Source organism: Carettochelys insculpta, chromosome 3, assembly GCF_033958435.1.
Source record: "Carettochelys insculpta isolate YL-2023 chromosome 3, ASM3395843v1, whole genome shotgun sequence".
Taxonomy (NCBI): Eukaryota; Metazoa; Chordata; order Testudines; family Carettochelyidae; genus Carettochelys; species Carettochelys insculpta.
Window position 1 is genome coordinate 78,523,376 of NC_134139.1, and position 27,761 is coordinate 78,551,136.

General features: G+C 42.3%; 1 protein-coding gene across 1 annotated transcript; it reads left to right on the forward strand.

The window, feature by feature from the left end:
• The first annotated feature begins 1,612 nt into the window (after positions 1–1,612).
• RAB4A (RAB4A, member RAS oncogene family) lies at positions 1,613–27,258 on the forward strand. Its single transcript, XM_074990185.1, has 8 exons — positions 1,613–1,813; positions 3,776–3,856; positions 8,116–8,230; positions 9,729–9,791; positions 14,184–14,338; positions 18,017–18,112; positions 19,083–19,245; positions 21,593–27,258. The coding sequence occupies exons 1-7, from the start codon at positions 1,783–1,785 to the stop codon at positions 19,196–19,198; spliced, it is 657 nt and encodes a 218-aa protein (XP_074846286.1). The 5' UTR covers positions 1,613–1,782; the 3' UTR covers positions 19,199–19,245; positions 21,593–27,258.
• The last annotated feature ends 503 nt before the right edge of the window (positions 27,259–27,761 follow it).

Genomic DNA, 27,761 nt, shown 5'->3' on the forward strand with positions numbered 1-27,761 from the left:
CAGAAGGTTATAAAATGGAAGCTACAACTATTTGGACATTTGCAGAATGAACAACGAACAAAAAATCAAGACCCTAGTATTTGGCATAATGGATGGTTCAAATAGGAGAGACTGACCCCACAGAGAATGGATAGATGATGTAGTAGATTGGTGCGGAGCTAGTCTACAGAAACTAAGCCACTCTGCACTGGACAGGGAAATATGGAAGGAAATAGTGAGAGAGGCATCAGACACCAATGGGCGCTAAGCCCACGGTTATTGAAGATGATAATGAAGTATGCAAAAGAGCCCCTATAATGACCCAGAAAATTCGCATCCTGGTTCAAACCACTTGTTAATGTGTCAAATTTGAATATAAAAGAGAGCTCGGCAACCTCTCTTTCAAGACTGTTGTGAAAAGTCCTCTTCAGTAAAACACAGACTTTTAAGTCATTAACACAGAATGGCCCACTCCATTAAAATGTTGGCTGATGGGTTTCTGGATCAGGAGTGCTTGTATGTCTGTTTTGTGCCCATTAACTCTTTGTCCAAGAGAGTTTGAAGTCTGCCCAATATACAAAGCATCCAGTATGGCTACAGTCTGAAGTGGGTCTGTCCTACGAAAACCCACCCAATAAATTATTTTGTTAGTCTTTAAAGTGCTACTTTACTGCTTTTTTGTCTTGATAGTATGTAGACTAGCTTCTCTTTCTCTGTTACTTTGTAAACAAGATTTTTATCTTTCCAACCTCCCTCATAAATTGACCTTTCCGTCAGAACTCATCAGTCTTTTTAATGGGATTTTAGACATTCACCCAAGTACTGTACTAGTTTAAGGTACAAATTTGCTCCGATGATATTGGATGTCTAATTTCTGGAGGGGGTGGGGGAGTTGGATATGAGTTACAGATGCTCTTCAAGAATTCGAAAATCTATTCACAAAAATTATTGCAGTCCCCTTGACATGAAAGCCATGTTGTACATAAGGCCTTCAACATGCAGACATGAACATCCTTCGAGGTCAGCAACTTTGATCAATAGTCAAGAGAATCATTTTAAGTGAGTGTGTCCAAGGCCCCACCATGAGCTGCCACAAGCATACGAGCGTGGGTGGCTAATATCAAGTATTATTTCTGCAGCCATTGCCCAGAGGCCTGCACCAGCCTTGACTAAAGTGAAGCAAGAGAAGCTAGGGAAAAGCCCAGCTAGCCTCAACGCCTCTATAACAGAGCCCAAGAGCGGCTGCAACAACCATCCCCCTCTGCACACCCAGGTTGCCCTCCAGCAAACCAGCCCACGCTGCCGGGTGGGCGGGACCAAGGCTGAGGCAATAACAACGCTCCCTCCCTCCTGACGTCCTTCCCCTAGAGTGATCAGCCTCGCGGAGGAGGAACCCCACGCCCTGCTTGCACGAGCAGCCACGCCCATGTCACGTGACGGGCTCTTCCCCCACTTCTCAACGGCTTCCACGGCTACGGCGCACGTGCGCTTTGTTTTGGGAGGAGCCGTTGGGGGTGGGCAGCGGAACGAAGAAGGGCAGACAATGCGCATGTCTGCAGGAGAGACCACGCCCGGAGAGGTTGGAGGGAGGGGGGAAGAGCATGCGCGCGCATGCGCAGAAGGGGGTGTGCGTGCTCGTTCCAATCCCGTTGCTGCTGCGGCTGGGGGGGGGAGTTTGGAGCGGCGGCTACTGTTGGGACTTGCCTCGCTCCCCTCCCGCCGCGGGTGTTTCGTACCCGGCCTCCTGAGGCGCCCTCGCCCCGCAACCGCCGCAGTTGGAGGAGGTGGCGCGAGGCTTACAAGATGTCGCAGACAGCCATGTCCGAGACGTATGGTAGGAGCCGGGCCGGGGCGGGCCCCGGGGTCCCGGCGCGCTCATGCCCCCTCCCCCTGCTCGCCCGGCCCCTTTGCGGCACTGCCCGGCCGGGCTGCGGGCGCTCAGATTCCCGTGGGGCGTGGCGGGGCAGGCCGGGCGAGCGGCCGCGGGCTGCAGGCCCTGCGGCAGGGCTCTGGGGGACCGGCAGGGCGATGCGATAGCGCGTGTGGCCGTCGGCTCCCCGGTCCTAGAGTGTGGGGTGCAGGAGCAGCTTCTTCTCCAGGTGCATTGGCCTGATTGGGGCTGACATCTGTATCCTGCTCAGTTACCAAGAGTTGGCCTCAGCTGGAGACAGCAGGAATTGTGATGGCCCCGAGGCCTGACCCACACTGGCAGAGCTTTGGCGGCTTTGGGGGAGAGCAGGCTGCTTTCTGACTGCTGTCCTTCTGCCAGATTTTGCCTCTCACATTAGTACGCGTGTTGTCTTTGGGCTCCCTGCCTTTTTCTAGCATCCTGGCTTTCACCACGGGTTTCCCCCTTCCATGCTCGCTACAAGTAGACTACAAGTAGAATGCCTGGCTTTCAGAGTGGGGGCCTTGTGACTTGGTGACATGCAGGCCATGACTCTTAAGTGTAGGCTATTGTCTTTTAAGTGGCTTTGGAAGGAACATCAGAGTTTCATTGGGTTTGCAGGAGGTGATAGTTGTTTTTATGGTGATTCTCAGAGGTTCTAATTTGGAATAGAGTCTTGTACTAGACTCCCTACAAAGTTTGATTTTAAGCTTTTTGAAGAGCTCTAAAGGCATGATCTAAGATAAATTATGTAAGTAGAGCGAACTGTGGGGAAGAATAGGGAAAGAGGGAAGCGTAACAGTGGTATCTTGTCTGCCTAAGTGTATGTTACTGGGCCAGCTTAAGGCCATCTTCACCAGTTGTATCCCCCTGGTCCCCATCAGCACTGTAACTGATGGCTTTCCTCTTGCCCTGGAAAGGGGAAAGCACAGTAGGCAGTTTTCCCTTTAAATTGAGAGTGTTCTCAACACCTTGTTGGAAGGGGAATTAAAATTAGAGATTTATTTGCAGTTTCATCACCTGCATTGGACTTGCCTGTGCTCAGCTGCTGGGACAGCAGTGGAGTCTCAAATAGGTCCAGACTCAAGGCATAGCTTGACCTGCTAACTGTATATCCCTCACTCCTTCACCTTGTCACTGTTTCTTAAAGTGCTACAGGACTACTTTTCTCTCTCTCTTTTTAACTCTGAATAACATTATATCTTGAAGGGTGTTTTGATTTGGTTCAGCATGACAGTAAATTTCTTAATTGTTGATGCTACAAATAGCGACGCTTCATTTTCTCTTGACTGTCTTAAAGTTGGATTTTTCTGTGTTTTCTGGATGAAAACTGTTGAAGCTGATCAGTTTTCATGTGTTTTAAAATAAAATGCCTCTGGTGCTCTTAACTTGGAAATATCACTTCTACATTTTATGGTTGGAATCGATCACTCTTTCACTAATTCTGATTTTACAGAAATAGTGTCATGTATAAGAACTGTGTTGTAATGTCTGAGCAACTTGAAATTACTTTTAAATGTTTATGATTCTCTTGAGAATGATATTGTGAAAACAAGAACATACCCTTTTGGAATACTAAAAGGCCACCTACCTGTGGTAGTAGTTGGTTTGTGGCCCCCCCACCCCTTAATTCAGCTTCTCTACTGCTTATCTATCCCTCTAGTCCATAGTGTTTTAGCTCTTTTAGCCCCCTTTTCCTTATCTTGATGGTCCTTTTTCTGAAGTTTCCTGTCTATTTTCCACTTTAGAATAACAGCTGGTAGCTGAGAGGAGACTTGTTTTCTCCTTACGCCTAGTTACTTGGTCTGCTGAGAAAGCAAAAAGCGGATGCTAAAGCAGTAACAAATGTCTCATACTTGGCTTTCTGTGTTCATATTTGTATATGGGTCTTTTGTTTTCATTCTTCAGATTTCCTGTTTAAATTCTTGGTTATTGGAAATGCTGGAACTGGCAAGTCGTGCTTACTTCATCAGTTTATTGAGAAGAAATGTAAGTTTATATCTGGGCCTAGTAACGTGTCTGTTTCACCATACAGTAGTTTTAAATCTCTATCCATATTTGCATCTATTTTTGCTAGCCATACTTTAATGTTAAAGTATTTTGTTCTACCAGTATTTGTTTAAACAGCGTAGATGGGGGTTTTGTCTGAGAACTGTGAGAACCCATGTTCTGAAATCGCGCTGTACCCAAGAATGAGGTAATGTATGCAATGATGAACAGTAGTAATTCTTATCCAGGTAAACCATACTTAGACTTGCTAATTTTAAGCAAAGTAAAAGAACGTGTTTCTTATGCCAGACTGGACTGGGTCACATTTGGTAGAGTAACATACATCTATTTTGTACTCATTTATATTCAGGGGCAAAAAGACAGAGTTAGTTGCTTTTTGAGTTGGTCAAAAATAAGACTTCTGAAACTCAACAGTGCTCCTTTATAACCTGGACAAACATGTTTACACTGCCAACTCCACAATTGCTGAACTTTGCACAGTTTTTTACAGCCCGTTCTTTCTGACCCCTTCATCCCGATGTCACCTAACAGTAGTAGGTAGTTCGTCATGCCCAACGATGATGTCTTGAGCTTGTACAGGCTCATCAGTTGTGGAGTCGCATGTGGCTGAGAAGTCCAAGCTTTGAACTGCATGGGTGTTCACAATGGGGGCAAGGGAAATGTCCTGACTCTGTTGGTGCGGCTCCTAAAGGGCAAAAAAAAACAAACAGTTTGCTTATCTTATCTTATACCGAACGGTTCTTGGGATTGTAAGATTCAGGAGGTTCCAGATCATGGCAAACACTCTCTTATCCAGAGAGAATGTACCGGCTATTACACTGATAAGCTTCCCAGGGTAGCATGCATACGTAAGGGTTAGGGTTACTACACCTTCCACATTTAAGCCCTTACCTCTCTCAGCTCCCCTGCCCAGTCATCATTCCCATGCCCCCTCTTCACTGCAGCCCCCAAACCCTTCACCCTTTCTGAGAAGCCTTCACACTTCTGATACCTCCCCCAGTACTTTATTTCCCTCAAAAATAAAGCTACCATCAAGGACTGCCAGATCTTGTCTATAATTCAAACACTGCAGTAATCCAAAGAAGCAGCTACCTACACAACTTCTCCCCTTGGTGTGGATAAAGCTACATTTTAGGGAGATGGCTTGTGAACAGAAGTCCTTCTGTTGACATAGTACTAATGTGAAATGTTAACTGAGCAGTCAATTCACAGCCTTTGAGATCTGTGATTCATCTATTTGTAGTATCTCTCACTTTAACAGTATAAGGCAGCAAAAGTAGCCATTTTGTGGGGGGGTGCTATAACTTCCAACTTATTGGTCAAATGACCCTTAATTTGGATCACTAACAATATCACGTGCTACCATGAGGCATGCAAGGTTTCAGAATATATGGGTGGTGGCAATGGAGAAGCTAGCTGTTTTTCTATAATGGCACATGTGCACAGTATAATGGATTTAAAAAAAAAACAGATGTAGTCAGTGAGTCCTGAAAGTCTAATGGCTTGTCTATACTTAGCAGAAGATTGACCCAATTAGGTTCAATCTTCCGGAATTGGATTTTGCATGCCTGGTAAAGACGAGGCAAAATCGATCTCTGGGGCTGGCAGTCAACACCTGTACTCCACACTATCACATGGAATAAGGGAGGTTGACACAAGAGTATAGAGGCTAGTTCTTTGCTAGGGAAATGCGTTGATTCCAATACGTTGATTCTAGCTATGCAAATGCCATAGTTACAATTGCATATCTGAAATCAACTTATTTCCTTAGCATAGACTTAGCCTTAGTGGGTGTCATGCAATACCCTCAACTCACAACATTGGACAATTGACCTCTAGCTCTGGCCATTTTAAAAAAAAAAATACACCCACCTAAAATTTTTGTAAGAAATAGATCTGGTGGGGGTGAAGGTTTATTTCTGGAACCCTAGGCTAAAATGACTCCAAATGTATCCTTAATCCTGTCTGTTGATTCGCACCAAATTTCAGAGAAATATGTAGATTTACAGATACAATGAGTCTGCCTTAACTTACATGGCTCTGTAGTTATGCACGAGGGCAGTGTTTCTCAACCAGGAGTATGGGTACTCTGAGGTCTTCCAGGGAGTACATCAATTCATTTAGCTGTTTGCCTAGCTTACAAAAGGCTGCATGCTCACTAGTAAAGTCAGTACAATGACTTGTTTCTGCTACTTCATATGCCTTATGCTGAAATGTAAGTACGATATATCTATTCCAATTCATTTATTTGATAAGATGGTAGAAAGTCAGCAAATTCATTAATAATCTTTGATATTTTTGCATGGTTTTGTAAATAAGTAGTATTTAAGTGAGAGGTAACTTGGTGGGATGCAAAACAGATCTGACTCCTGAAAAGGGTACAGTAACCTAGCAAGGTTGAATGGCACTTGTTTCAAAACCTCAGATTACTTTAGGACCATATTTCTTAATTGGTGGTATACGTACCCTTAGCGGTATGAGAGAGAAGTCTGGAGGTACTTATTTACTTCAAAAAAAAAAAAAAAAAGTTCAGAAACACTACACTGGGACATGCTCCTGTGCTTAGGCAGGTGTGTGCTGCTCCAGTTTTGAAATAAAAGCGCACGCGCACACACATGCATGTTAGAGCAAGCTTACTTATTTACTTTACAGAGAAATAGCCTGCATAGCTGTGGAGAAGATAGAGTCCTGTGTGTTCTGTTTTTAAAATGTAGAACTTTAGGTAGGGTGACCATATTTCTCTGTGCTGAATATGGGACATCTGGTAATATTGATGACAATCAGTTGTGCAGACATTCAGATTAACATCAAGTTGCCTAAGCTCCTGCTACAAAGAAATACTGTGCCCTAGCAGAGGGGAGGACAACCTACAGGACAGAGGGCTGTACTCTTGGGGGCCAAGCTGGGCGTACGGCTGGGAGTGAGGTCGGTGAAGAGGGTGCTCAGTCTCAGACCCAGGGGCTGCTGCGGAGCTTGCAGGTTCGGGGTGTGAACAGGCTGGAAATCGCTCTCCCCACTGATACGTCAGAGCTTAGGTGAAGGACAGCTGTGTCAGCAGCGTGTGGTTTTGGCACATGCAGGGTTGTCTCTTTCTGGCCAGCGCCCCAGGCCAGAAGGTTTGGGGCTTGCATGGGGCGCTGATCCAGTTAGAGGAGAGGTGGGAAGAAACCTACTAGCCAGGCTGTTGGTGAGCTTAGTGCTCTGATTAGGGTTTGGTTCTCCATGCAGTTCTGGGAGCAAGACTTGCTCCATTGGTGGGGATATGTCAAGAGTAGCAGGGCAGGAAGGGGGATTTGAAGAAGGGAGAGGACAGTGAGCAGAAAAGCCCGTAAAAGGCTGATAGGAGGGCAGCAGAGATGACATGTAACCAACTATCTGGCACTTGCCTGTGCTCACCAATCGCTGCAGCCAGTGCCAGCTAGAAACAAGAGCAGGTAGGGCCTTACTATTCGCGAGCTGGCACCCATCGGAGGTTGCACTGGCAGACAAGCAAAGGGACCAACTTACACCATGTGCTTCATTTTTGCCCTGCCACCAGCCTTGCACATCCACCTCCATCATCTGCCCCTGGGTCTCCACCCACTCACCACTAGTGGGCCAGCAGCTGGCGAGCCAGGATGTGGCCAGCCACAGGACCTGGCACTACTGATGTGGGGAAAAACAAACCACAGGACCATTTGCCAATTTAAGTAAAAGTTGCAATACCTGCAGGAAACCTTAAACATAGGTCTGTATCTTTAAAAATTGTACATCTGGCCACCCTACTTTTAGAAATCGTGGTCTAACGGACTAGCAATTTCTGGAATAATTATAACTTAGTGGTATTATGAAGTCACTATTTAAAAGAGAACCTTTCTTGCAGTTTTATTTTGAATTGGTCAGGATATTCAAAAAAATTTGAGGGTAAAATTGCATTGTGGGCACTGGAGGTGTGCTGGATTATGTATAATTCATCTGGTCTTTTGAGCAGTTGACATCTTTATGGCTATATTTGAAGAGTTTTGCTCCTGCCTAAATAGAAAGCATATGCTTCATAGAAGGTGATTTATCTAGTGTTTACGGTAAATGGTCAAAATCTATTTTAATGGCACTTACGCTATCTGTGTTCTTATCTTCACAATGAATATATATTGAAATTTTTCTAAATTATGTAAAAACATCTAATCCTAGACTGGAAATGTTCTCAAAGTAAATACTAAATCTGTTTTTTTTTTTGTTTGTTTGTTTTCCTATTTTAGTCAAAGATGACTCAAATCATACTATAGGAGTGGAATTTGGTTCAAAGATAATAAATGTTGGCGGTAAATATGTAAAATTACAGATATGGGACACAGCAGGACAAGAGAGATTCAGGTATCTTTATTTAATACCAAATGGGACATGTACATAGTATGGACCAAATTCAGCCCTTGTGTAAATGGGTGTAGTTAATATCTGAGTTAGTGCAGTTGTCATGCTTACGTCAAGGCTCAGTCTGTTCCACTGAGCCAGAGCCTCAGCTTTTGTACACTGGCCTTGCTTCCTTTCTTTCAATAGAATGATGCTGACTTGCATCAGCTGAGGTCCTGGCCTTCTGTTTTTGATACAGATTTGTGACACTGACACAGCACGCAGTCAGTTGTATAGCATAAGAATACATGCTGTGAATTTGCTAACCAAATTCAAATGTTATCAGATTTTGAATACTCTGATTTGTGTAGAAGACCTCTGACTGGAACAAGGGAGTGCCAAGAAATTATATGCCAAACAAAATATACAGGAAAATAAATCAGATGTCAGTTAATCTGTTGTTAAAATAGTTCTAGTCTAGTTGTCAAATATATTCATAGTCTGCAAAATACACTTCTAGAGAAACTAAATCCTTTAAGGGAGCAGAGAGAGGTAACACCTTTCACTTGTCAAAACCAAAGCACTAATGTTCCTTTTACAGTATATTGTACCTACACCAGCATACCCTGGGCATCAATCAAACAGCTGCTAGTGTATTCCAGGATCCCTGTGAAAATATGGGCACTGAAGGCTTCCATACAGTTATTTGAATGGCCCTCTTAAGCAATGAGTTATGTCTATTACAGTATTCTTTAACTTGAATCATGGATATAAATTCCAGTTAGAAATTACCTTTACTTGCTCAAAGCTAAACTATAACTGATCTACACAAGATAACTTCATTTATCTGGGTTTATCCGGTGATGTTGCAAAATTATTAAAAATGTCAGTGTACTTACATTGTACTGTAAACGTACCTACTGTTGCTAGAACTCAAGTTAGCACACCCTCTTTTGTAACCCGAAGTTAGGAACTATCAAACTTCAGGTCCCAAATTGAGGCTCCAGTGTCTGCACTGATGCTAGGCAGGTAGAAGTCCAGCCACCCATATCCTAGATTTCAAAATGTTGTTGCTGTAGCCTGTTTGTGGTGCAGCACTGGGGATCTTCCTTGTCCACCAAATATGACTGTCCAGAGGGCAAAGAATGTTGGTCCATTAGATTGTGAAATATTTTTTGCCAATCCCAGAGTGTAAGTGTAATGGGGTGTGTCTGTACTGCAAAATAATAGGGCTTGAACGATAGGGTCTGTGCTCCTGTGCCTTCCAGTGGGATTTTACATCCCTGCTCCTAGGTCATACCAACAGTTGAAACTCCAGTTGGAAGTCATTCAGCAACCTGTACAGATCATAAAACATTGATAAAAAGGGCTTCCTCCTAGAAACAGTGGTTAATTAGTAGCTTCAGTTTCTGAAGCATTTGAAATGTAGCCCAAGAAGATCATATCATGGTAACCCAGAATAGACATGACATGCCAAAGGCATTATGGGAGCATAATTGTGTAACTTAAAATTCCCTTTCAGGTCCGTAACAAGAAGCTACTACAGAGGTGCAGCAGGTGCTTTGCTTGTCTATGATATTACCAGGTAATAGAAATTAACCATTTCTAGCTTTTTTTTTTCATCCATTTATTTGGTAATAGATACTTTTAATGGTTCAAAGTGTGTTTCTTCAAAATCATTAACTGGGGGCTTATCTGTGGAAGAGACAGAGGAGGAGACACCCTAGTTTGGTCAGTCGCAGGATGATATAGTGTGGTATGGTTATGGGGAAAAAGCAAATGTGCTTCTAAGATGCATCATGCAAGCCATTTCCAGAGCAAGAGAGGAATTCATGCTATTGTGGAAGACTCTGATATTGGCATGGAGAAGATCTAGTACACTGATCAGGATCTAAACAGTGAAGTTCCGATTTGCTCTAAAGCAGCTTTTTGATACAAGGTGAAACTGTTCAACAATCCGACACCAGTTTACCCAAACCTAGGAGGTCACAAGTGAAGAGCAGAATTTAATCCTTTGACTGGAGGAAGCAAATTATTTTTTGGAGACCCAGTTTATCTGGTTTGATGGCAGCTTCCCTCTTTTCTCTCTGGAGAAAGTGAAGTGGTTGGCCAGATTCTCTCCTCCCCCCACCCCCACCCTCAGCATGCTCTCCCACCCCTTAGATTTGGAAGCTGCACCTCTAGATTTAGTACTAGAATAACTTCTGCTCATGGTTCTGCCTCTTTTTTATTTGAGGATTTACTGAGATTTCTTAGCCAGGAGTGAAACCTAGTTCTTAACAATGGCAAATCAGATAGCTGTGCTAATGCTAACAGGCATTGGCTTTTTAGGATCAACAATCTTCTCCTCTCTGTTCTGTAACCAACATCTTGTGTATACCAGTCTGATCAGACTGTAAACTGTTCTACATCTGTGAAAATCTCTTTAGATGTGTTATTGCTTAGTACGGCAATAGGTGGTGCAAAAACTAAAACTTAACTACATAGCTACTCAAAGGCCACGTCTACATTTTGAAATATCCAGCGGAGCATATACACACACACAGTGTTCTTTCAAAATTAAATCGAAAGAATGTGATGCTTCTTTCGAAAGCGCTCTTCCATGTCCGTTTCTGGAAAAGCTCCTTCTTTCGAAAGAAAACATGTAGATGCTCTATGGGCCCTTGTTTTCTGAGGGCACCTGATTTTTTCAGTCCCAGGCCCATTCTTTCGAAAGAGTGGGGGCTGTGTGGATGCACTCTTTTGACAGTGCAGATCGCTCTTTTGATCTGCTTTATTGTGTGGACGCACTCTTTTGAGAGAAGTTCTTCTGGAAGATCTGTTCCAAAAGAACTTCTTTCGAAAGATTGCTGTAGTGTAGGTGTAGCCAAAATGTTTAGGTAGATGAATTTTGAATTGCTGTAAATACAGAAACATATGCAGAACATTTGGTAGTTTTCATTGTACTTCACTAGCAGTTTACTGGTGTACACATCAATTTACCCAAAAACTCACAACCCTATTACTTGTCTAAAGCTCTTGTACTAAATTTTATGTGAAAGTGAATTCTTATTGCTGAATTATAAACACTGATAAAAACTTTCACGAAAATAGATGCTGATGTCACTGTAGTGTATGAAACAACTAAATTACTCAAAGCAGTAACTATGTATGCAAAATATGGGCAAATTAGAATTGGAACAAGCTTACACCACTCTTTATTTCAAAACAATACCCCGCAAGCAAGGATATACTGGTAGGCAACTATCATTTAAGCAAGCACTATACCCTGCTAGGGGATATGAAATAAAGCCTAAAATAAACTATGGGCCAGATTAGTGTACACCTCCTTGAACTGGATGGTCCTATTTATCTTCTTCCTGGGTATTACCCTGACATTTAGTTTCTTCATCTAGTGAAATTGCCAAAAGGAGATCTTGCTTATTGGCGCCGAAGATGATCAATCTGTCAACTTCTCCTAAAGAGGAGGAGAAGTCTCCAGCTGTTGTCTTGGTAGCGCTGAAAAGTTACCAGGAGATGAATCCAGAGCTGGAGGAGCAGATCTGTCCAGCTGAGCCCATGGCATGAGCATTGCCTCTTGCAGAGGATGCAATCTTGTTTTACAAAGTAATAGGAAGAATGACAATGCTTAAAATCCCTTCTATGGAAGAAACTCTAAACTTAAATCTGATACCCTAGGCTCTAAGAGCAAGATTACATTGCTATTGAATGAGCTTTTAGAGTGGGCCACAAACACATTGCCCATGCATGTATCAATACAGGCTGTATCCTAACAGGTAGATACACTGTTCTCAGGTTGCTTAAGAAAACTTTATATTTTTCACATCCACCCCTCTCCCAATACACTCATAGTTGAGGCTGCAGTCCAGAGTTCAGCTTTCTGCCAAGATCACTTTACACCAGCAGACAGAGAAACTAGTGTAAGTGGCAGAAAAAATCTTGGCATCAGAGTATCCAATTACCAAGAATACAGTGGCAAGGTTCCAGTTGCATCTTTAGGAAAAAAGATAATGGTATTTAAAGCTCTCCTCCAAAAGACTAGAGAACATTTGGCTAATACATTGATATCAGAGGCACAGTTAGTGCCTCTGCCAGTCCAAATGCAAAGGCGTGAAATGCTGCTCTTAAACATCGGGTTTTTGCTCAGTTTGTCTTCAGAGTCAAAGGAAAAGAAAAAAAAACCTATTTGAAAAGGGTAAACTTATTTTCCATTAAAATGGAGGATAGTAGGTCTACGGCTATGTCCTTGTATGCTTACCCAACCCCCCAAAGGAAGTCTGAGCTAAGTCTTTTTAGGTAACAGACAAGAATATCCAGCTTCACCTACTTCCTCCTGTTTTTAATCAAAGCCTATAATACTACCATCAACAGATTATCCTTTAATATTGATAAAAATACCATAATCCACAAATAAAGATCAAGAAGATTCACTGACTTTTTCTGGTGAGACCTAAGGTCACAGACTTGATCTGAGGATCAAGAATTGTGAAACAATATGGAACCATACCTCTCACCTCTTTTTTACACTTCGTTTTGATGCCATTTGTGTAGTTTTTTGTTTTTTAGAGTATTGTCTGGTTATTCCAATCCAAAGTGGGCATTTGGAAGTGTTGCATGTGGATGTGTGAGCCAGTTCAAATCCTTCACCTACTTCTGCCCTAGTTACAGACCGAGAAAGAGACTTACCTTTTTTAAACCACCCCTCCCAAAACTAGACATTCCACTTCACACACTTTCCCTCTGGGAACAGCATGTGAGAACAAACAGTCAATAGGTGTCGTGTTGCTTAATGCACTACCCGTAAGTACTAGTACTATCTTTATCACCGTAGTGTCTAAGAATCTGTAGTATATGCAGTTGGTTATTCAGGAGTCCCTCTTATTTATGAAAGCCTGGAATGAACAGAGATGCGCACGCGCTGTCTTGGCAATGAGGGCCATTGAAAGAAATACCGAAGGAGCTCACAAGAGGAGGTTTGTATTTAAGTTATTTACTGAGCCCAAAGACCAAGATGTATAATCTATACTGGACCTCAACCCTCATCAGAAGGCTTCTATTCTGGGATGCTAATCCTAGCATCTGTTGAACCTTCCCTTGCCCTTCAAGATTGTTTTGAAGTGTTCAGTCTCAAGAATGTAGTTTCAAGTGCACAGAAAATACTTTCATTTTTGTAGTGGGGAAGAAGAATTATTTCCAGTTCAAGGTCCTCCCACGTGTTGTGTTCACAGCCTATAAATTTGCTTCCACTTTGGATGTAAACAATTCGGGCATACCTATTCTTCAACAATTGACTAATCAAAGCATCCTCAAAAGTAAGCCTTTCCAGCGCTATATCCTAACAACCTGCCTGCCTTTTCAGCAGACTGGGACTCGAGATAAATGAGATGAAGTCACTTTTGCTTTCCACTCAAAGGATTCTCTTCATAGGAGTGATTCTGGATTCTTGGGTAGGAGTAGCCTTTCTTCCAAAGAACATGTTTTTAAAAAATTTGTCAGCTCTAAACCGCCCTTGGAGTTCTGACTGTTCTTCTGGGCTTTGGGAGTGGTAGAAGTCAGTTGGTTAGTACATCATGGCCCTTTTTATAGTTTCACTCCATATTGAATAACAGTGAAAAGAGGAATAAGAAGGGGTTAGTGAATGCTCCAACAGGTTCTCTTGAAAGGTTCCACTATCATTGATGTGCCATTGACCCATCTCATGTGAATATGTGGAGTCTGTCTAAGAACTCTGGTGACAGTAAACCTCTTGTAGTACTTTTCATTTGTAGATATGAACATGCTTAGAAAGATCATTTTAATCCTGATTTTGCAAATGGTGAAAATGAAGAGATGTGACTTGTCCACATTCCCTCAGTATGGCAGTGATAGACAGGAATGGAACCTAGGTTTTGAGTTCTAATGTAGACCACTCTGGTTCAAAAGTTTACAGAAATATTTAAGTGTATGTTTAAGAAAGTTTGTTTTTTGCGTTACACAGCCGAGAAACCTACAATGCACTTACTAATTGGTTGACGGATGCACGGATGTTAGCAAGTCAAAATATTGTGATCATACTATGTGGGAATAAAAAGGATCTTGATGCAGATCGTGAAGTTACTTTTTTAGAAGCATCCAGGTTTGCACAAGAAAATGGTAGGTACCTTGATGTCTAATATAGTATGGAAGATACATTTTACTTCACCTTATTCAGTTCTTATCTAAGGAATTAATGTTTGCCCACTTATAAAGCTTATTAAAATCCTAGCACTATTGTCCATGTAATTCCACTTTCCCTTAATTTGGTATTAAATATAGAGGGCTTCATTGAAATAAAGTTGGGAGAGGGAGGAAATTTCATTCCTTGAATGTCCCATCATATAGTTTTTCGGCAGCATTTTGTCTGCTAGTTCTCCTCCCCAACAAAACACCTACGGCCAGCAGAAACTGGCCAGAAGCCCCCTTTTCCCAGGAATCCATGGGAAGTTAGAACCGTCCAGATAAGGGCTGTGTGTGCCTCAGGTGCTTCTTGCCCTCCTTCCTCTTTCCTAATAGCACAGCTTCATTGAAACCACACTACCAAGGATTCTCCCCCCTCTGCATAACTATTCTCAGGGTCTGCTTAAAGGAGGGTTCCTGAGGATGTAGAAGATCTGCTGAGAAAATACAGCAGAAATACAGGTAATCCAACTCGAGGCTGTATTTCTATGTAGCTGGGGAGAGGATGATAAATAAGGTCTTCTAGCTCCCACTCTTTGCCCCTCTAAGGATTCCTCTTCTATGGAGATCCTTTTGGGTTCAGATGGGGCCACAAAAGCAGCTTCCATGTGGGAGAGGTGATATCCAGTGGTTCCCTTCTCTGCATGGATCCAGAAGAAAATATGAAAGTTTTAGGCCAACTGATCCTTTTCTGAAGTTTAAGAGGGTATAGGAAAAAACAGAACAGAGTTGTGTTAAAAAAAAAAAACCAAAAAAAAAACAAAAAAAAAAAACACCACAAGACCTAGTCTTAAAATTCTAGTCTTAGTTGTTCTGCAGTCTCCTACATAATTTCACTGTGATCCAAAAATTGCTGGCAATGCAATATTATGTGAGGATCTGTGCATAGAGGGCAATTGCAAATAATATGGTTTTTCCTCCATTAAGGCTATGTTTACACTGCACATTTGTTTTAAAATACTTTATGCAAGTTGTGTAAATTATTTAGAAATACCTTATTCTAAACTTGGTGCTGTCCAAATTGCACCGAAGTTTGTGATAAAGGGCTGTTTTGAACGTTTCATTATCCCGGGATACCAGAACCAGAATAGCACACACCTGAAATAGCAGCTTTATTTTGGGTGCTGCTAAAAACCTCAGCATTGCTATTTTGGGATACTTTTGTATCCTGAAATAGCACCTGCTGTGCAAACATAGCCTAAGAGGAAGACAGTTAAATTGCGCATAACTGACTTGTTGTACAGTGACATAGGGGAAGGACAGGAGAGATGTCCTGGAGCCCAAAGTTAGGCTGCCAGAAAAGAGATTGAAGTCTGGGACCTGGAACTGCAAGCATTTCAGAGAATGCTACCATTCATGTGCAGGGCTAGGTACGCAGGCAGACAGAACTTCAGGGTCTCAATGTGTGGATGAGATGATGGTGTAGCCAGGAGGGGTTTAGATTTATTAGGAATTGGGGAAACTTTTGGGAAAGGGGAAGCCTATACAGTAGTCCCTTGGGATACATGAGGGTTGCGGTCCACACAACCCTCGTGTATCCTGAATTTTGGGAACGTGGAGGGGGGTTTGGGGGTGGGCTGGGGCCAAGGGGGTTAAACCTGGGGTGGGTTAAGGCTACAATTAGGGGCAGCAGGGTGGAGTTGAGCCAGGGTCTGTAGTGGTTGGAGCTGGGTCTGTGGCGGTTGGAGCAGGGTCTGCGGGGATGGTGGGTAGGGGGCTGAAGCCCGAGCCCCATGCAGGGCTGTAGTGCGCCAGGGACTGGGAGTCCTATGCGCAGGTTGGGGCTGAGCTGGAGTCATGGGGGGGAGGGAGGGGCTGATTCGGGGGGGGGAGGGCAAGGGGGTTTTAGCCCCTCTAGCTGCCTGCAGCAGTGGGCAGCTGGGCGGGGCTAAACTCCTTCTCCTTACGTTCTCAGAATGTACTGCTGTCATCTTGACAGCTGTGCCGCTCTGGGAAGGGGGTTTTAGTCTTCCTGGCTGCCTGAAGGGGCAGGTAGCTAGGCAAGCTAAAAGCCTTCCCCCTACCTTCCCAGAGCAGTGCCTAGGAAGGGGCTAGGGTGAAGGGGCTGTTAGCTTGCCTAGCTGCCTGCAGCTGCAGGAAGCAAGGCAGGCTGACAGCTACGCGTCTTCAAGCTGTGTGACACTCACGTTAGTGAGTTTTGCGCAGCCTAAAGACTCATAAAGCGAGGGTTTACTGTACTGGAAAGATGGGCTCCACCCAAGCCAAAATGGAACCAGATTGCTGGCACTTAAAAAGGTTGTAGAACAGAGTTTCTTGTTTTTGTTTGTTTTTTTCTCTAAATTGAGGGCTGAGGGGAAGTCAACAGGTATGGAGGAGCATGTGAACCACAGATTCTCTGTCCTAGTAAAGAGGAGAGGATAAAGATAAAATACGGCTAAGCGCTGACAAACAGTCAGGTGAAAAAGTCCCATTCAGTAACGTCATGTAGTGGCAGACAGCTGAACAGGGACAGCTTTTTAAAGTGCATGTATACAAATGCTAAAAGTCTAAATAAAATGGGTGAACTAGAGTACTGCCTGAGTGAGGTTATTGATATAATAGCCATCACAGAAAGTTGGTGAAATAAGGATAATCAACGCTTGAAAAATCTGTTAGCCCATAAGGTGCCACAGGATTTCTTTTGTTTTTATTGGAGATTGGGTTGTCTGAATGTCTGTCTCTGAAATCTTAAAACTTGTGAGTTTTATAACTGAAAGGGAAGGGGAGAATTTTCCCAAGAAAAGCGTGCTTCAGAGGACTGGATAGAGATGCAGTTAACTTCCAAATAATTGCCTTGTTATCATGCTTGGCTCCAGATAAAATGGTAAGGTGAATGTTCATCCAAGAACTAGTTCATCATGCCATAAAGCTAATATGCAGTCTTTTGCGGTCTGGAATAACATTTTTAATTTGTGTATACTCAAATATATATTTGTGTATTTGGTGAAAGTAATGTCATTGTAGTTTATTAGGGAAATATTAGCTACTGATCTAATTTCTTCTTTATTAGGTTTAAAAATAGATTAAAATAAATATTTTAGGTTTTTCTTGGAGCTGCTTCATAGTTTGGTGCTCACATCAGTTTCCTTTCTATCACTATGGTTTTAGTTTTTAGGGCAGTCTTTTAAACTATTCACTGGAAAACACTGGTGCTGAATAACAGCATGAGACATAGAACACTGTCAAAGAATCCATATCTGTATTACTAAAATCTCTTGATCAATCCGATGTCTTACCATGAATGCTGGCTGGCTGTCTTTTATGCTGCCCTGGCTTTGAACAGTAAAATTAGATGGGCCTCTGCAGTTGGCTTTGTATTTTGGTTCCTGTGCACTAGCACCATGCTGCTGCATTTAAGTTTCCAGCGTGTACGGGAGAACTTTTAAATCTCAGTTTTTCAGTTACATATAATCATTTGTCCATGTTCAGTATGTTCCTGGACTTCCACCTTCATAACCAAGTATTTTGTGGGGGAAGAGTGGTTATTCTTACTTTAAAATAGCGTCTGTTTAAAAGAACTTCTTACCAGTCTGAACTTTTTTTCTTGTTTCAAATACTACAATAGAGCACTTCAAAGTTTTAATAACTTAAGGTTTTGTTTGTCAACAAATGCAGAGCTGATGTTTTTGGAAACAAGTGCACTAACCGGGGAGAATGTTGAAGAGGCCTTTGTACAATGTGCAAGGAAAATACTTAATAAAATTGAATCAGGTAAATAGAAATATTACGATTGTTAGACTATATTTTCAGTTCTTGTCCACACAGTGAAAACTTGAGTTTATCTCAGCTTTGGATTTCTCTTGTAAAAGTTTAGTCCCATATGCATCAGTAGATCAGTGGTCTGTGGATGCAGTTACTTGTAATAGATTACAGGTATAAACACATTAAGGCTACATTTACACTTACGAAAAACTTTTGAAATGGCCATGCTAATGGCCAAATTGAAGAATACTAATGAGGTGCGGAAATGAATATTCAGCATCGCATTAGCATGCCGCTGGCTGCGGCACTTCAAAAGGGCTGCATTTTGCTCGCCTGCTGCTCGTTTACACGGGGGGCCCCTTTCAAAAGGACCCTGCAAACATCAAAATTCCCTTATTCCTATTCAGCTGGATAAGGGTTTTAGCACCAGGAGCCAGCAGCCTTTCCCTGCTGACTGACCATTGCTGTGGTCTTTTTACTGCAGAGGGAAGGACTGTGGCAGCAGGACACTATACTGCTAAAAGTAGCAGTGCAGATGGAGGCATGACTTGGGTCAGTAGAGAATGTATGTATGGTCTTCAAGTACATACCCACACTCTTCAGGTGTGCATGTATTTTACTGGCATAATCCATGCCTCGCCATCTGCACTGGGTGCCTGTCCAAAGTGCAGCAAGCTACAACAGTATCCACAAAGGCCAGTGCACAATGTAAGTGTTCACACAGGGAACTAGTACATACTAGCCACTGTGGGCTTTTTACCCCATGTAGGCAAGCCCTGACTCACTTGTAAGATACACTGCTTCAATTCTGTTTAGGGCCCAGACAATTTGAAATGACTGTGGGGAAATGAGATGGATGATCCAGTTCTCTGTAAGTGGTAGAAATGCTCATAACTTTTATCTAGTGTTGGCTATTTTTATTTGTAATCTTTATTTGCAAATGAGGACAAACTTATTTGGCCATTCCGTTTCTCATCAGGTGAACTGGATCCCGAAAGGATGGGCTCAGGAATTCAATATGGAGATGCTGCCTTGAGACAGCTGAGATCACCACGTAGAGCACAAACTCAAAGTGCTCAAGAATGTGGCTGTTAAAACAAAATAAAACAAAACCAACTGACTACTTGTTCTGGAAATGAAAGGTAAGCCATAGAAATTGAGAATAAGCATCTTTGGTAATTTGCTCTACCTCATTAATTTACTATTTTTAATGCCTGCTGGACTTTCGTACAGCTAAACTGTTTGATGGGACTTTGGGATACTCAGGGTGGGATTTTGTCATATTTTACCTCCTTGCTTCCAGCATGAGGGATGCTTGTTCTTAGCTGGATGTCAGTTCAATACTGCCAGCAGCCTGTTGGTCAACCAAATATACTTCTCTGGTCCATGCCGCCTTTTCCACAGTTCCTTGAGGTCATTAAGTCCAAAGCTGATGGCAAAGAGCTATACAGAGATCTCGCTAAACTGAGTGGGTGAGAAATTTCATGGACATAAACGCAAAGTACTGAACATTGGAAAACATCCCAACTATATGTACAAAATAAACTCTAAATTCTTAGGCTACAGCTACACTGTCTCCCTAAGTTGAAATAATTTGTGCTACGCAAATTGCGTAAATTATTTGGAGTTAACTTCGGTGCTGTCCAACTAAGTTCGAAATAAGCAGTGGCTATTTCAAGTTTTCCACTACCCCTCTCACGATGAGGGGTAGCAAAAACAGGATACTGTGCTCAAAATAGCCACGCTGTTTTGAGTGCATCAAGTAGCCATGGAATTGCTATTTCAAGATACGTTTGTATCCCAAAACAGCAACAGTAATCTAGCCATAGCCTTTGATCTTGGTGTCATGCATGGGTCACTAAAAAATCTGCTCAGTGTGCCATGGCAGACACAAAAGATAAATTTTAGGAATTAATGAGACAATAAAGTTGTAATGTCACTAAATCCATAGTGTGCCTGCACGTTGAATATGGTCTGCTGTATTTAGTTATCCTTTCAAGATGGGATATATTGGAAAAAGTACAATATAAACAAGTGCAGCAAACCTGATGAGTAAGAAATAGCTTCCATATTAGGATAGATCAAAAAGACTTGGGACTGTTCACCTTAGACAAGAGATGTATAAGCATTGCTTCCAGGGTGGGTGGGGGTGAGAGTGGCCTTCCTGTAAGGAATAATGATGGGGATTTGGGGGAGAGTTCCACAGTAAAGGCTCCTATTCATTGACCTTTATTTTTCTAACAACTGAGGTCCAGTTTTAAACTGAACTGGATGCCAAGAGACAAATTAGTATGTATGAAAAATAAGATTGGTCTTTGAAAACCAGTAACTGAATTATTTTTTTCTGCATCCATTTTGATCTGAATGATACAGTATGGCTACGTCTACACGTGCACCCAACTTCGAAATAGCTTATTTCGATGTTGCGACATCGAAATAGACTATTTCGATGAATAACGTCTACACGTCCTCCAGGGCTGGCAACGTCGATGTTCAACTTCGACGTTGCTCAGCCCAACATCGAAATAGGCGCAGCGAGGGAACGTCTACACGCCAAAGTAGCACACATCGAAATAAGGGAGCCAGGCACAGCTGCAGACAGGGTCACGGGGCGGACTCAACAGCAAGTCGCTCCCTTAAAGGGCCCCTCCCAGACACACTTTCATTAAACAGTGCAAGATACACAGAGCCAACAACTAGTTGCAGACCCTGTATATGCAGCACGGACCCCCAGCTGCAGCAGCAGCAGCCAGAAGCCCTGGGCTAAGGGCTGCTGCCCACGGTGACCACAGAGCCCCGCAAGGGCTGGAGAGAGAGTATCTCTTAACCCCCCAGCTGATGGCCGCCATGGAGGACCCCGCTATTTCGATGTTGCAGGACGCGGATCGTCTACACGTCCCTACTTCGATGTTGAACGTCGAAGTAGGGCGCTATTCCCATCCGCTCATGGGGTTAGCGACTTCGACGTCTCGCCGCCTAACGTCGATTTCAACTTCGAAATAGAGCCCAACACGTGTAGACGTGACGGGCGCTATTTCGAAGTTACTGCCGCTACTTCGAAGTAGCGTGCACGTGTAGACGCAGCCTATGAGTAGTACACATCTGCCTCATTCAAGCTGCTAGCAGAAATCTGAGCAGAAGAGTTTGAAATTTAGAGCAAAGTTTTTAAAAATATCTGCAGATACTGACCTCAAACTGTCATCCAGAAATTCTAAAATGAAACTTTCTCTTCTGAGTGCAATCTGAGAGTTGGCAATCCCTCAAAGGGGTTGTCCTTACATGAAGGAAAACTAGGAGGAGGATGTAGCTTGAAGGATCTTGAGCTTCAAATGGCTTGAAGAATGCATCTATCTGAAGTTCCAGAAACTTCAGTGGGGCTCCATGCAGGTGCATGTTCGCAGATCCGCTTGTAAGATTTGAACCTTTTTATTCCTAAAACATAGATTATGATGATCACAGCAATGATTTGTGGCGTTGTGTGTTTTTCAGATGTCCGTGCACTTGGTGTTTGTAGCAACAACTGGTAAAGCTTGAAGGCTATGCAGTTGCTAAAAATAACATCTTTATGGCTGCATAGAACTGTGAATAGAAAAGCCACTGGTGGAAAAACTGTACTGTAAGGTGAATGGCAAAAATGTGCATATGACACCGCAGACTACAAAACAAACCTGACAGTTCATTGGACAATACTAAGACTCTCACCTGTATGTAAACTTTTTCCGTTATATATATTTGTCAGTCACCTTTAAAGTATTGCTGTATACTGTATATAATGTAACAGTTTCCAAAGCATGATATACTTACGTTTGATACAATAAATGTTGCACTAAAAGCAATTATTTTATTTTTTTAATCACATTAACTATAACTTGTTAACTGAGTTGTGCGTTATGTTTATTTGCACCTTAGGTTATATTTATGACCTGAAACACAAAGCCACTGGCACAGTCAGTGATTTTCCTGCTTAATTATGTTTGCCACATTCACCACAGTGTTTACATGATCCATTCTTGAAATACGGTGAAGAAGTTACCTACCTTTACTGATCTGTCAAATTTGGAGTGTATGTTTTTGTTGAAGTGCATCTGTCTTGTTTTCTGACAGTTCTTAAATTTCTCTCAACTGTATTTTTTCCTACATTGTAGGTTAAAAATGCTGCTGCTAAGTCTCTGAAATGACTGCTGTCTAACATTGGATCTTGGCAATTTATCTGTTTTTTGTTTTTGTTTTGTTTTGTTTTGTTTTTTTTGTGGAAGTGGAGGTCAGTGATGTTAGTTGGTTTGGCAAAATTTTATATATTTTATTTTAGTGATTCTGTTGCTGCGTGATGAGTCTATGAAGAGTGACCCCAATGATTTCTTCTGTGTCTGTATGAGACACACATTTCTATAAGGTATTGCTTATTCTATTTAGATTTAATTTCCCGGAAATCCTTTAACTACTATTAAAGCAGTCTGCTTTAAAAAAGAGTGGGTACTGTTGAATACCTACCCGTGCAGTGAAGCCCATGTGTTTCACACATACAGTGTGTGGGAAGTGCAACCAACTATGCTGAATATGTAATTATCATTAAAACTAATCTATTTTAAATATAGAAATTTAAACATAGGACTTCTTGATCCTAATTGGAGGGTCTCTTCATTCCAAGCCAGAGGAGAGATTTGTGTGGAGCATCATCCTTGCCGTTGTGAGAGAACCCCAAAAGGTATTCATAGTGTTACGATTTATATATGTGAGGAAATGGGATAGAGGTGGCCTGGCCTTATGCGTATTCTCTCTGACCCGGAAACCATAAGGTATTCAACCTGTCATACTAACTTTTAGTGCAGAGTTGTTTAGGATGCTGGAACCTTCCTCCTGCCCTATTTATTGTGGGGGCAAAACAACCAGCACAGGATGTCCTGTTGCCCTGGCTCTAGAGCTATAGTAAGGCGGTAGGATGGAGTTAAATGACATAAGGAAGCCCAGCTAGATAAATCACTCTCCAGGAGTGGTGGGAAATCTTATACAGGTTTTGCATTGCCACTTAAAGATGTGTGGAGTTAGGGGCATTTCTGAAAGGAATATAATGAAGTGGGGTGGCGGGGTCAAGAATAGCTCCAGTGAACTGGTGTAGCTGAACAGGTTTTGGCCCGGAAACCTAGCAATGCAGAAAATCACTTCACACGGACATCTGTACTACAGTTCCATGGGCAAAAACTGCCTTACTGTGGGATATCTGAATCCTCACTTGTTAAAAGGAAATGAGTATAATATAAAGGTTTCAATATTAAAAAGAAACTGGATTATGGTGCTGTAATTCCAGAGGATATTAACAGCACTAGAGCACAGCTAGAGTGAGTAGATACTTGAGCCCATAAATGGAACTATAAACCTACATTTAAAAAATCCTATTGTGAGGCTTGGTTCAATTTAATTTTTTCCAAAAGGCTGTGGCTCTGCATCTAAAATGAACGTGAAAGCAAAAGGACTAAATTGAATCACCTCACGAGGAAAATCTAGCTTTGAAATCTTTCAGGCCATTAATCCAAATAACTTTGTATATCCTCCCTTTCTCAATAAAACGGTCTGCATATACTGTGTCAGACTTAATTGACATGTAGAAAAGATGCTCATATTATTCCTGGGAGAATTCTGCACCAAAAAATAAATTCTGCATTCAATACTTTAAAATTCTGCATATTTTATTTGTGAAAAATACAGCATAATCAAACTACCAAAAATTTGAAGTTGGTCTGTTTCAAAATACTCGCAGCAAGTTTATCAATACAGATGACCAAATAAGATTAAAGACATGCGTTGACAAATAGATTCCTTACTAGGATATTAATATAGAACTTTAAGCTGCAGTACAGAGCTATATTTCCTGTGTCCCTCAAAAGCAATGCGTAGTCTTGGGGGAGCCAGGGGTAAGAGAGTTGTGGAGGAGAGAAAAATAATTCGTGGGACGGAGCCTAGGTATGAACTTGAAGAGTGGTCTGATATGGGTTGTGGGAAAGTGTGAAACAGATGTTTGTGTGGTTCAGAGGGATTGTTGGGGAGCATCTCATATAGACTGTGGCTGACCCTGAAACACATCTGCTCCTGTCCCCATATTTCTCTGTTCCCACTCAATGCCCGTTGACCTACTGATCCCCATTTCTGGGTTGTCTGTCTTCCAATATGTATCATCTGGAAGTGCTAACCCTAACCCTAGTGTATCTCCTTCCAGTAAGTCAAGACCATAACTGGTGATTCAAAATAGGAGTTTACACATCAGACTTGAAAGGCCCTAATGATGGCTTTTTGTTTTGGATTCTGCAGTCACCTGTCTTTTGATCCCAAAATCTCCTGGTGATAGTCCAGTGGGATATGTGGCCTTTTCAGCTTCTCAAAGTTGAGAGAGACTTTTGTTTCTGGCTTTCCACAACCCTGAACCAGGATGAATGTTGGGAAATGACTGTCTGGTTTTCACCTTTACAACTCCTAGTCAACTGTTTGGTACATTGTGAGGAAAGGGGAAAACTGCCTGACACTTCCTAGTTCTGATACGTAGCTGGAACCCTGGGCGCTCTTGCTACAGTTGCTGTGATTAAAGTGGGTAGGGCCTTTCTTTAATTGTCTAGTTTTTTCTATTATCAGCACCCTTAACTGGGTGGATAAGAGGAAGGTTTGCATAATTCCAAGGTTCTCCTAATTTCATTGCTGTTCTTGCACTGTGGCCTCAGGTGGCTTTCTCTTCCAGGGCTGCTAACCCTCCATTTTGTTTACCTTCTTTACAGCTCTTTACTTTTCTCCCTGTTGCAATATAATTATCTTCAGAGTTAACTGACTTTTTTGTTTTTTCTTTCCAAACAACCCAAGAAATAAGTGATCTAGATTTAGATTTAGAATGATTAAAAACAGCACTTGTTCTTCCTTCTTGCCACTTACATGCAAAACTGATATTACTTTTTGAATACTTTGGCCAATTTTCTGGAACTAAAAATAAGCTAAGCACAATTTTTTTCTGTAATCAATTATCTTAAGCTTCCAGAGTCCCTTGATGCAGAATAAGTAGCTTTATTACAGAAAGCCTTAGTGTATATACTTGATCTTAACATCTAAGAGTTTCTAAAAATAAAGAGCATTCAGACAGTGCACGTTAATGAGGTTAAAATGCATGACAGGTTAAGGTTTTTACTGTGATGTATATTTTAATGACCAATTGATCTAGAGGTAAAACAAGGTGTTTCTAGACTTAATGTAGCAAGCTTTGGGGAAAAATCTAATGACAGAGGGTAGCTCTCCACAGTATTTAGGTTAAATTATCTACTGTATCACAGTGATAGACTTTGAAGTTAAATGTCATGCCAGAAACATTCCCCAAACTAGTCATCCAGGTTTGGCTCTAAAATGACAAATGCAGTGCAACAAGCCAGATTGACAAATGTAGTGTTTACCTAAAATAGTCCCTTAACCTTCCCTACACATAGTGCATGCATTTCATGTGTGGTGAAGTTCTTTCCCTGACTTACCAAAGCAAAATGGCTTAGCAAAGCTTTGCTACTGCGATGTTAGGCATCTGAAGTCTATAATCCATTGTTCTTGGATGTTTTGAATTGTTAAACCTTTATAACATTAAGCATTTTATAAAAATCCTCTGTCCTATCTTATGAGTGTGTTGCTGCATCCTATGCGATTATATTTGCTTGTATCTAATCTTGAATAAAGTAAGCTTTATGAAGAGAATAGGTGTTCCGTACCAAATCATCTGATGTCTTATACCTTGTCATATGCATATCTGTTTTAAGCTTTTAAGAGCAACTGTTAAACCTTCTTGAGGGCAGCTCACTTTCTTGGGTGGGTCAAGGAGGGATTGTATAATGGGGAGCCAAAGCATATAAAAATACATTTAAACTGAAAAATCAGGCTTATTTAAATTATAATACATTAAATCTTTAAAATTAAATTAGAAATTGACAACTGAAAGTGAAGACCTCAATTTAATGCACCAATCCTAAAAAGTTGAAGTACCAGTTTCCTAACATGTTTTAAAGAATCAGACCTTTGACCTGGTCAGAGTCACTGGAATTCACCACAAGGGCCTGGAACCAGAGTGTGAAGTGCTAAGCCAATTTTTGACATAGTAGCCTCTTTTGCGGATACAAAGAGAATATCTTCATTTCACTTTATTGGACTAGTTCAGTTCAGTGAAGAGTTCATTCAAGTTAAGAAACTAACTAGGAGGTGGAACAGCTGAGAGCGCTTGCTTTTTTTCCTTCCTCTTCCAAGCTATACATAAAATTTAGATGTGAAAAATCTCTTGATTCTAAATCTTGGACACGGATAATCAGTAAAATGTAGTAAATACATCTAATTGCTTTGTTTAATAAATCAGTTGGTGAGCACAAAATGGACTCCATGTCTCTGACATAAAGTAACTAAATGTTATGTACTTGATAGAAGTTATAAGCAAAGAATTAATCTAGTAAATAAATGCGTTATTTATTGCACTATTTTTTTAAATCTAAAAGGTAAGTTAAGCTTAAATCAGGCAGAACTGCACTGAGAAGGTGCATCTGATGAAGGTGCATGATGAAGCATCTGAATGCCATGGTGGGAAATTGAATTCTATTTCTGGCACACAGTTCATCTGTGGTTATAAGGCAACTAAAACCAAACTTCACAAGTAGCCAGTAGTTGTCCCTGATCTTCTGAATACAGTACAGTTCCTTTAATGGGGTGCATCTGGGACTGGACAGGTGTTGGATTTACCAAATTTTCTGGACTATTAGACATCACCACCCCGCACTTCTGCAGCTGTCCACCCCCACATTTCCCCAGCTGGTTCACCCCCCCCACCCCGTGCTCCTCCCACTTCATAGTGTAACCAATCATCCTATTTATTTTTTAAAAGGGACAAATTGTCCTGCATTTAGGCCTTTGGGGGCTGGAGGTGGGGGCTGGAATGCTGGTGCATGCTGCTTTCCTAGGGCGGGGAGTGCCCACTGCTGCCACACCCTGATCCCCCTGCAGCTGTAATCCATCTCAGGCTTAACCCCACTGTCCCCTCCCATGGCCCTAACCCACCACCCAAGCTCCCCTGCCTTACTCAAATTTTGAGGTAGACAAGGGTTGAGTGAAACACAATCCTCTCCTATCTCAGGGGATTACTATACAGTAATCCATACAACCCTCACATACTTTGAATTTCACATAGGTCTGGGAGGGCTTGGGGGATGGGTTAGGGCTGCAGAGAGGGTGGGGGCATGCAGGGTCTTGGGGTGGGGGTTGGAGCCCAGGCTGCAGGTGCAGTGGGTAGAGGGGCCCCACACATGTGCACCAGGACTTGGGAGCTCCAGGCCCAAGTTGAAGGTGGAGCCCCACATGCTGGGGGTGGGGGAGGTTATGGGGGTTAGTGGGGGCGGGGGGGGAGGAAGCCTCATGTGCCTGCAGCAGCTGGCACCTGGAGCCCCGTGTGCACTAATGGCTGATAGCCCAGCACGAGCCTGAGGGAGGTGAGCTTCGTGGGCGGCGGGGTTTGAATGGGGTGAATGCTGAGGTGGGGTGGTTGTGAGCCCCCACCCATACACGGGTTGAGCCAGACCCATGGGGGGGGTTGAAAGGGGATGTATCAGGATGGGGTGCTGGGGTGGGGTTTGGAAGTCCGTGTATGCGTCCTGATCCAGCTAGGTGC

Bases quoted from the DNA above. Each gene is read 5' to 3' on its own strand.
- RAB4A (XM_074990185.1), top strand. From the start codon at position 1,783: ATGTCGCAGACAGCCATGTCCGAGACGTATG. The intron at 8,231-9,728 runs GTATCTTTATTT...ATTCCCTTTCAG, and splicing joins GCAGGACAAGAGAGATTCAG to GTCCGTAACAAGAAGCTACT. The intron at 9,792-14,183 runs GTAATAGAAATT...TGCGTTACACAG, and splicing joins CTTGTCTATGATATTACCAG to CCGAGAAACCTACAATGCAC.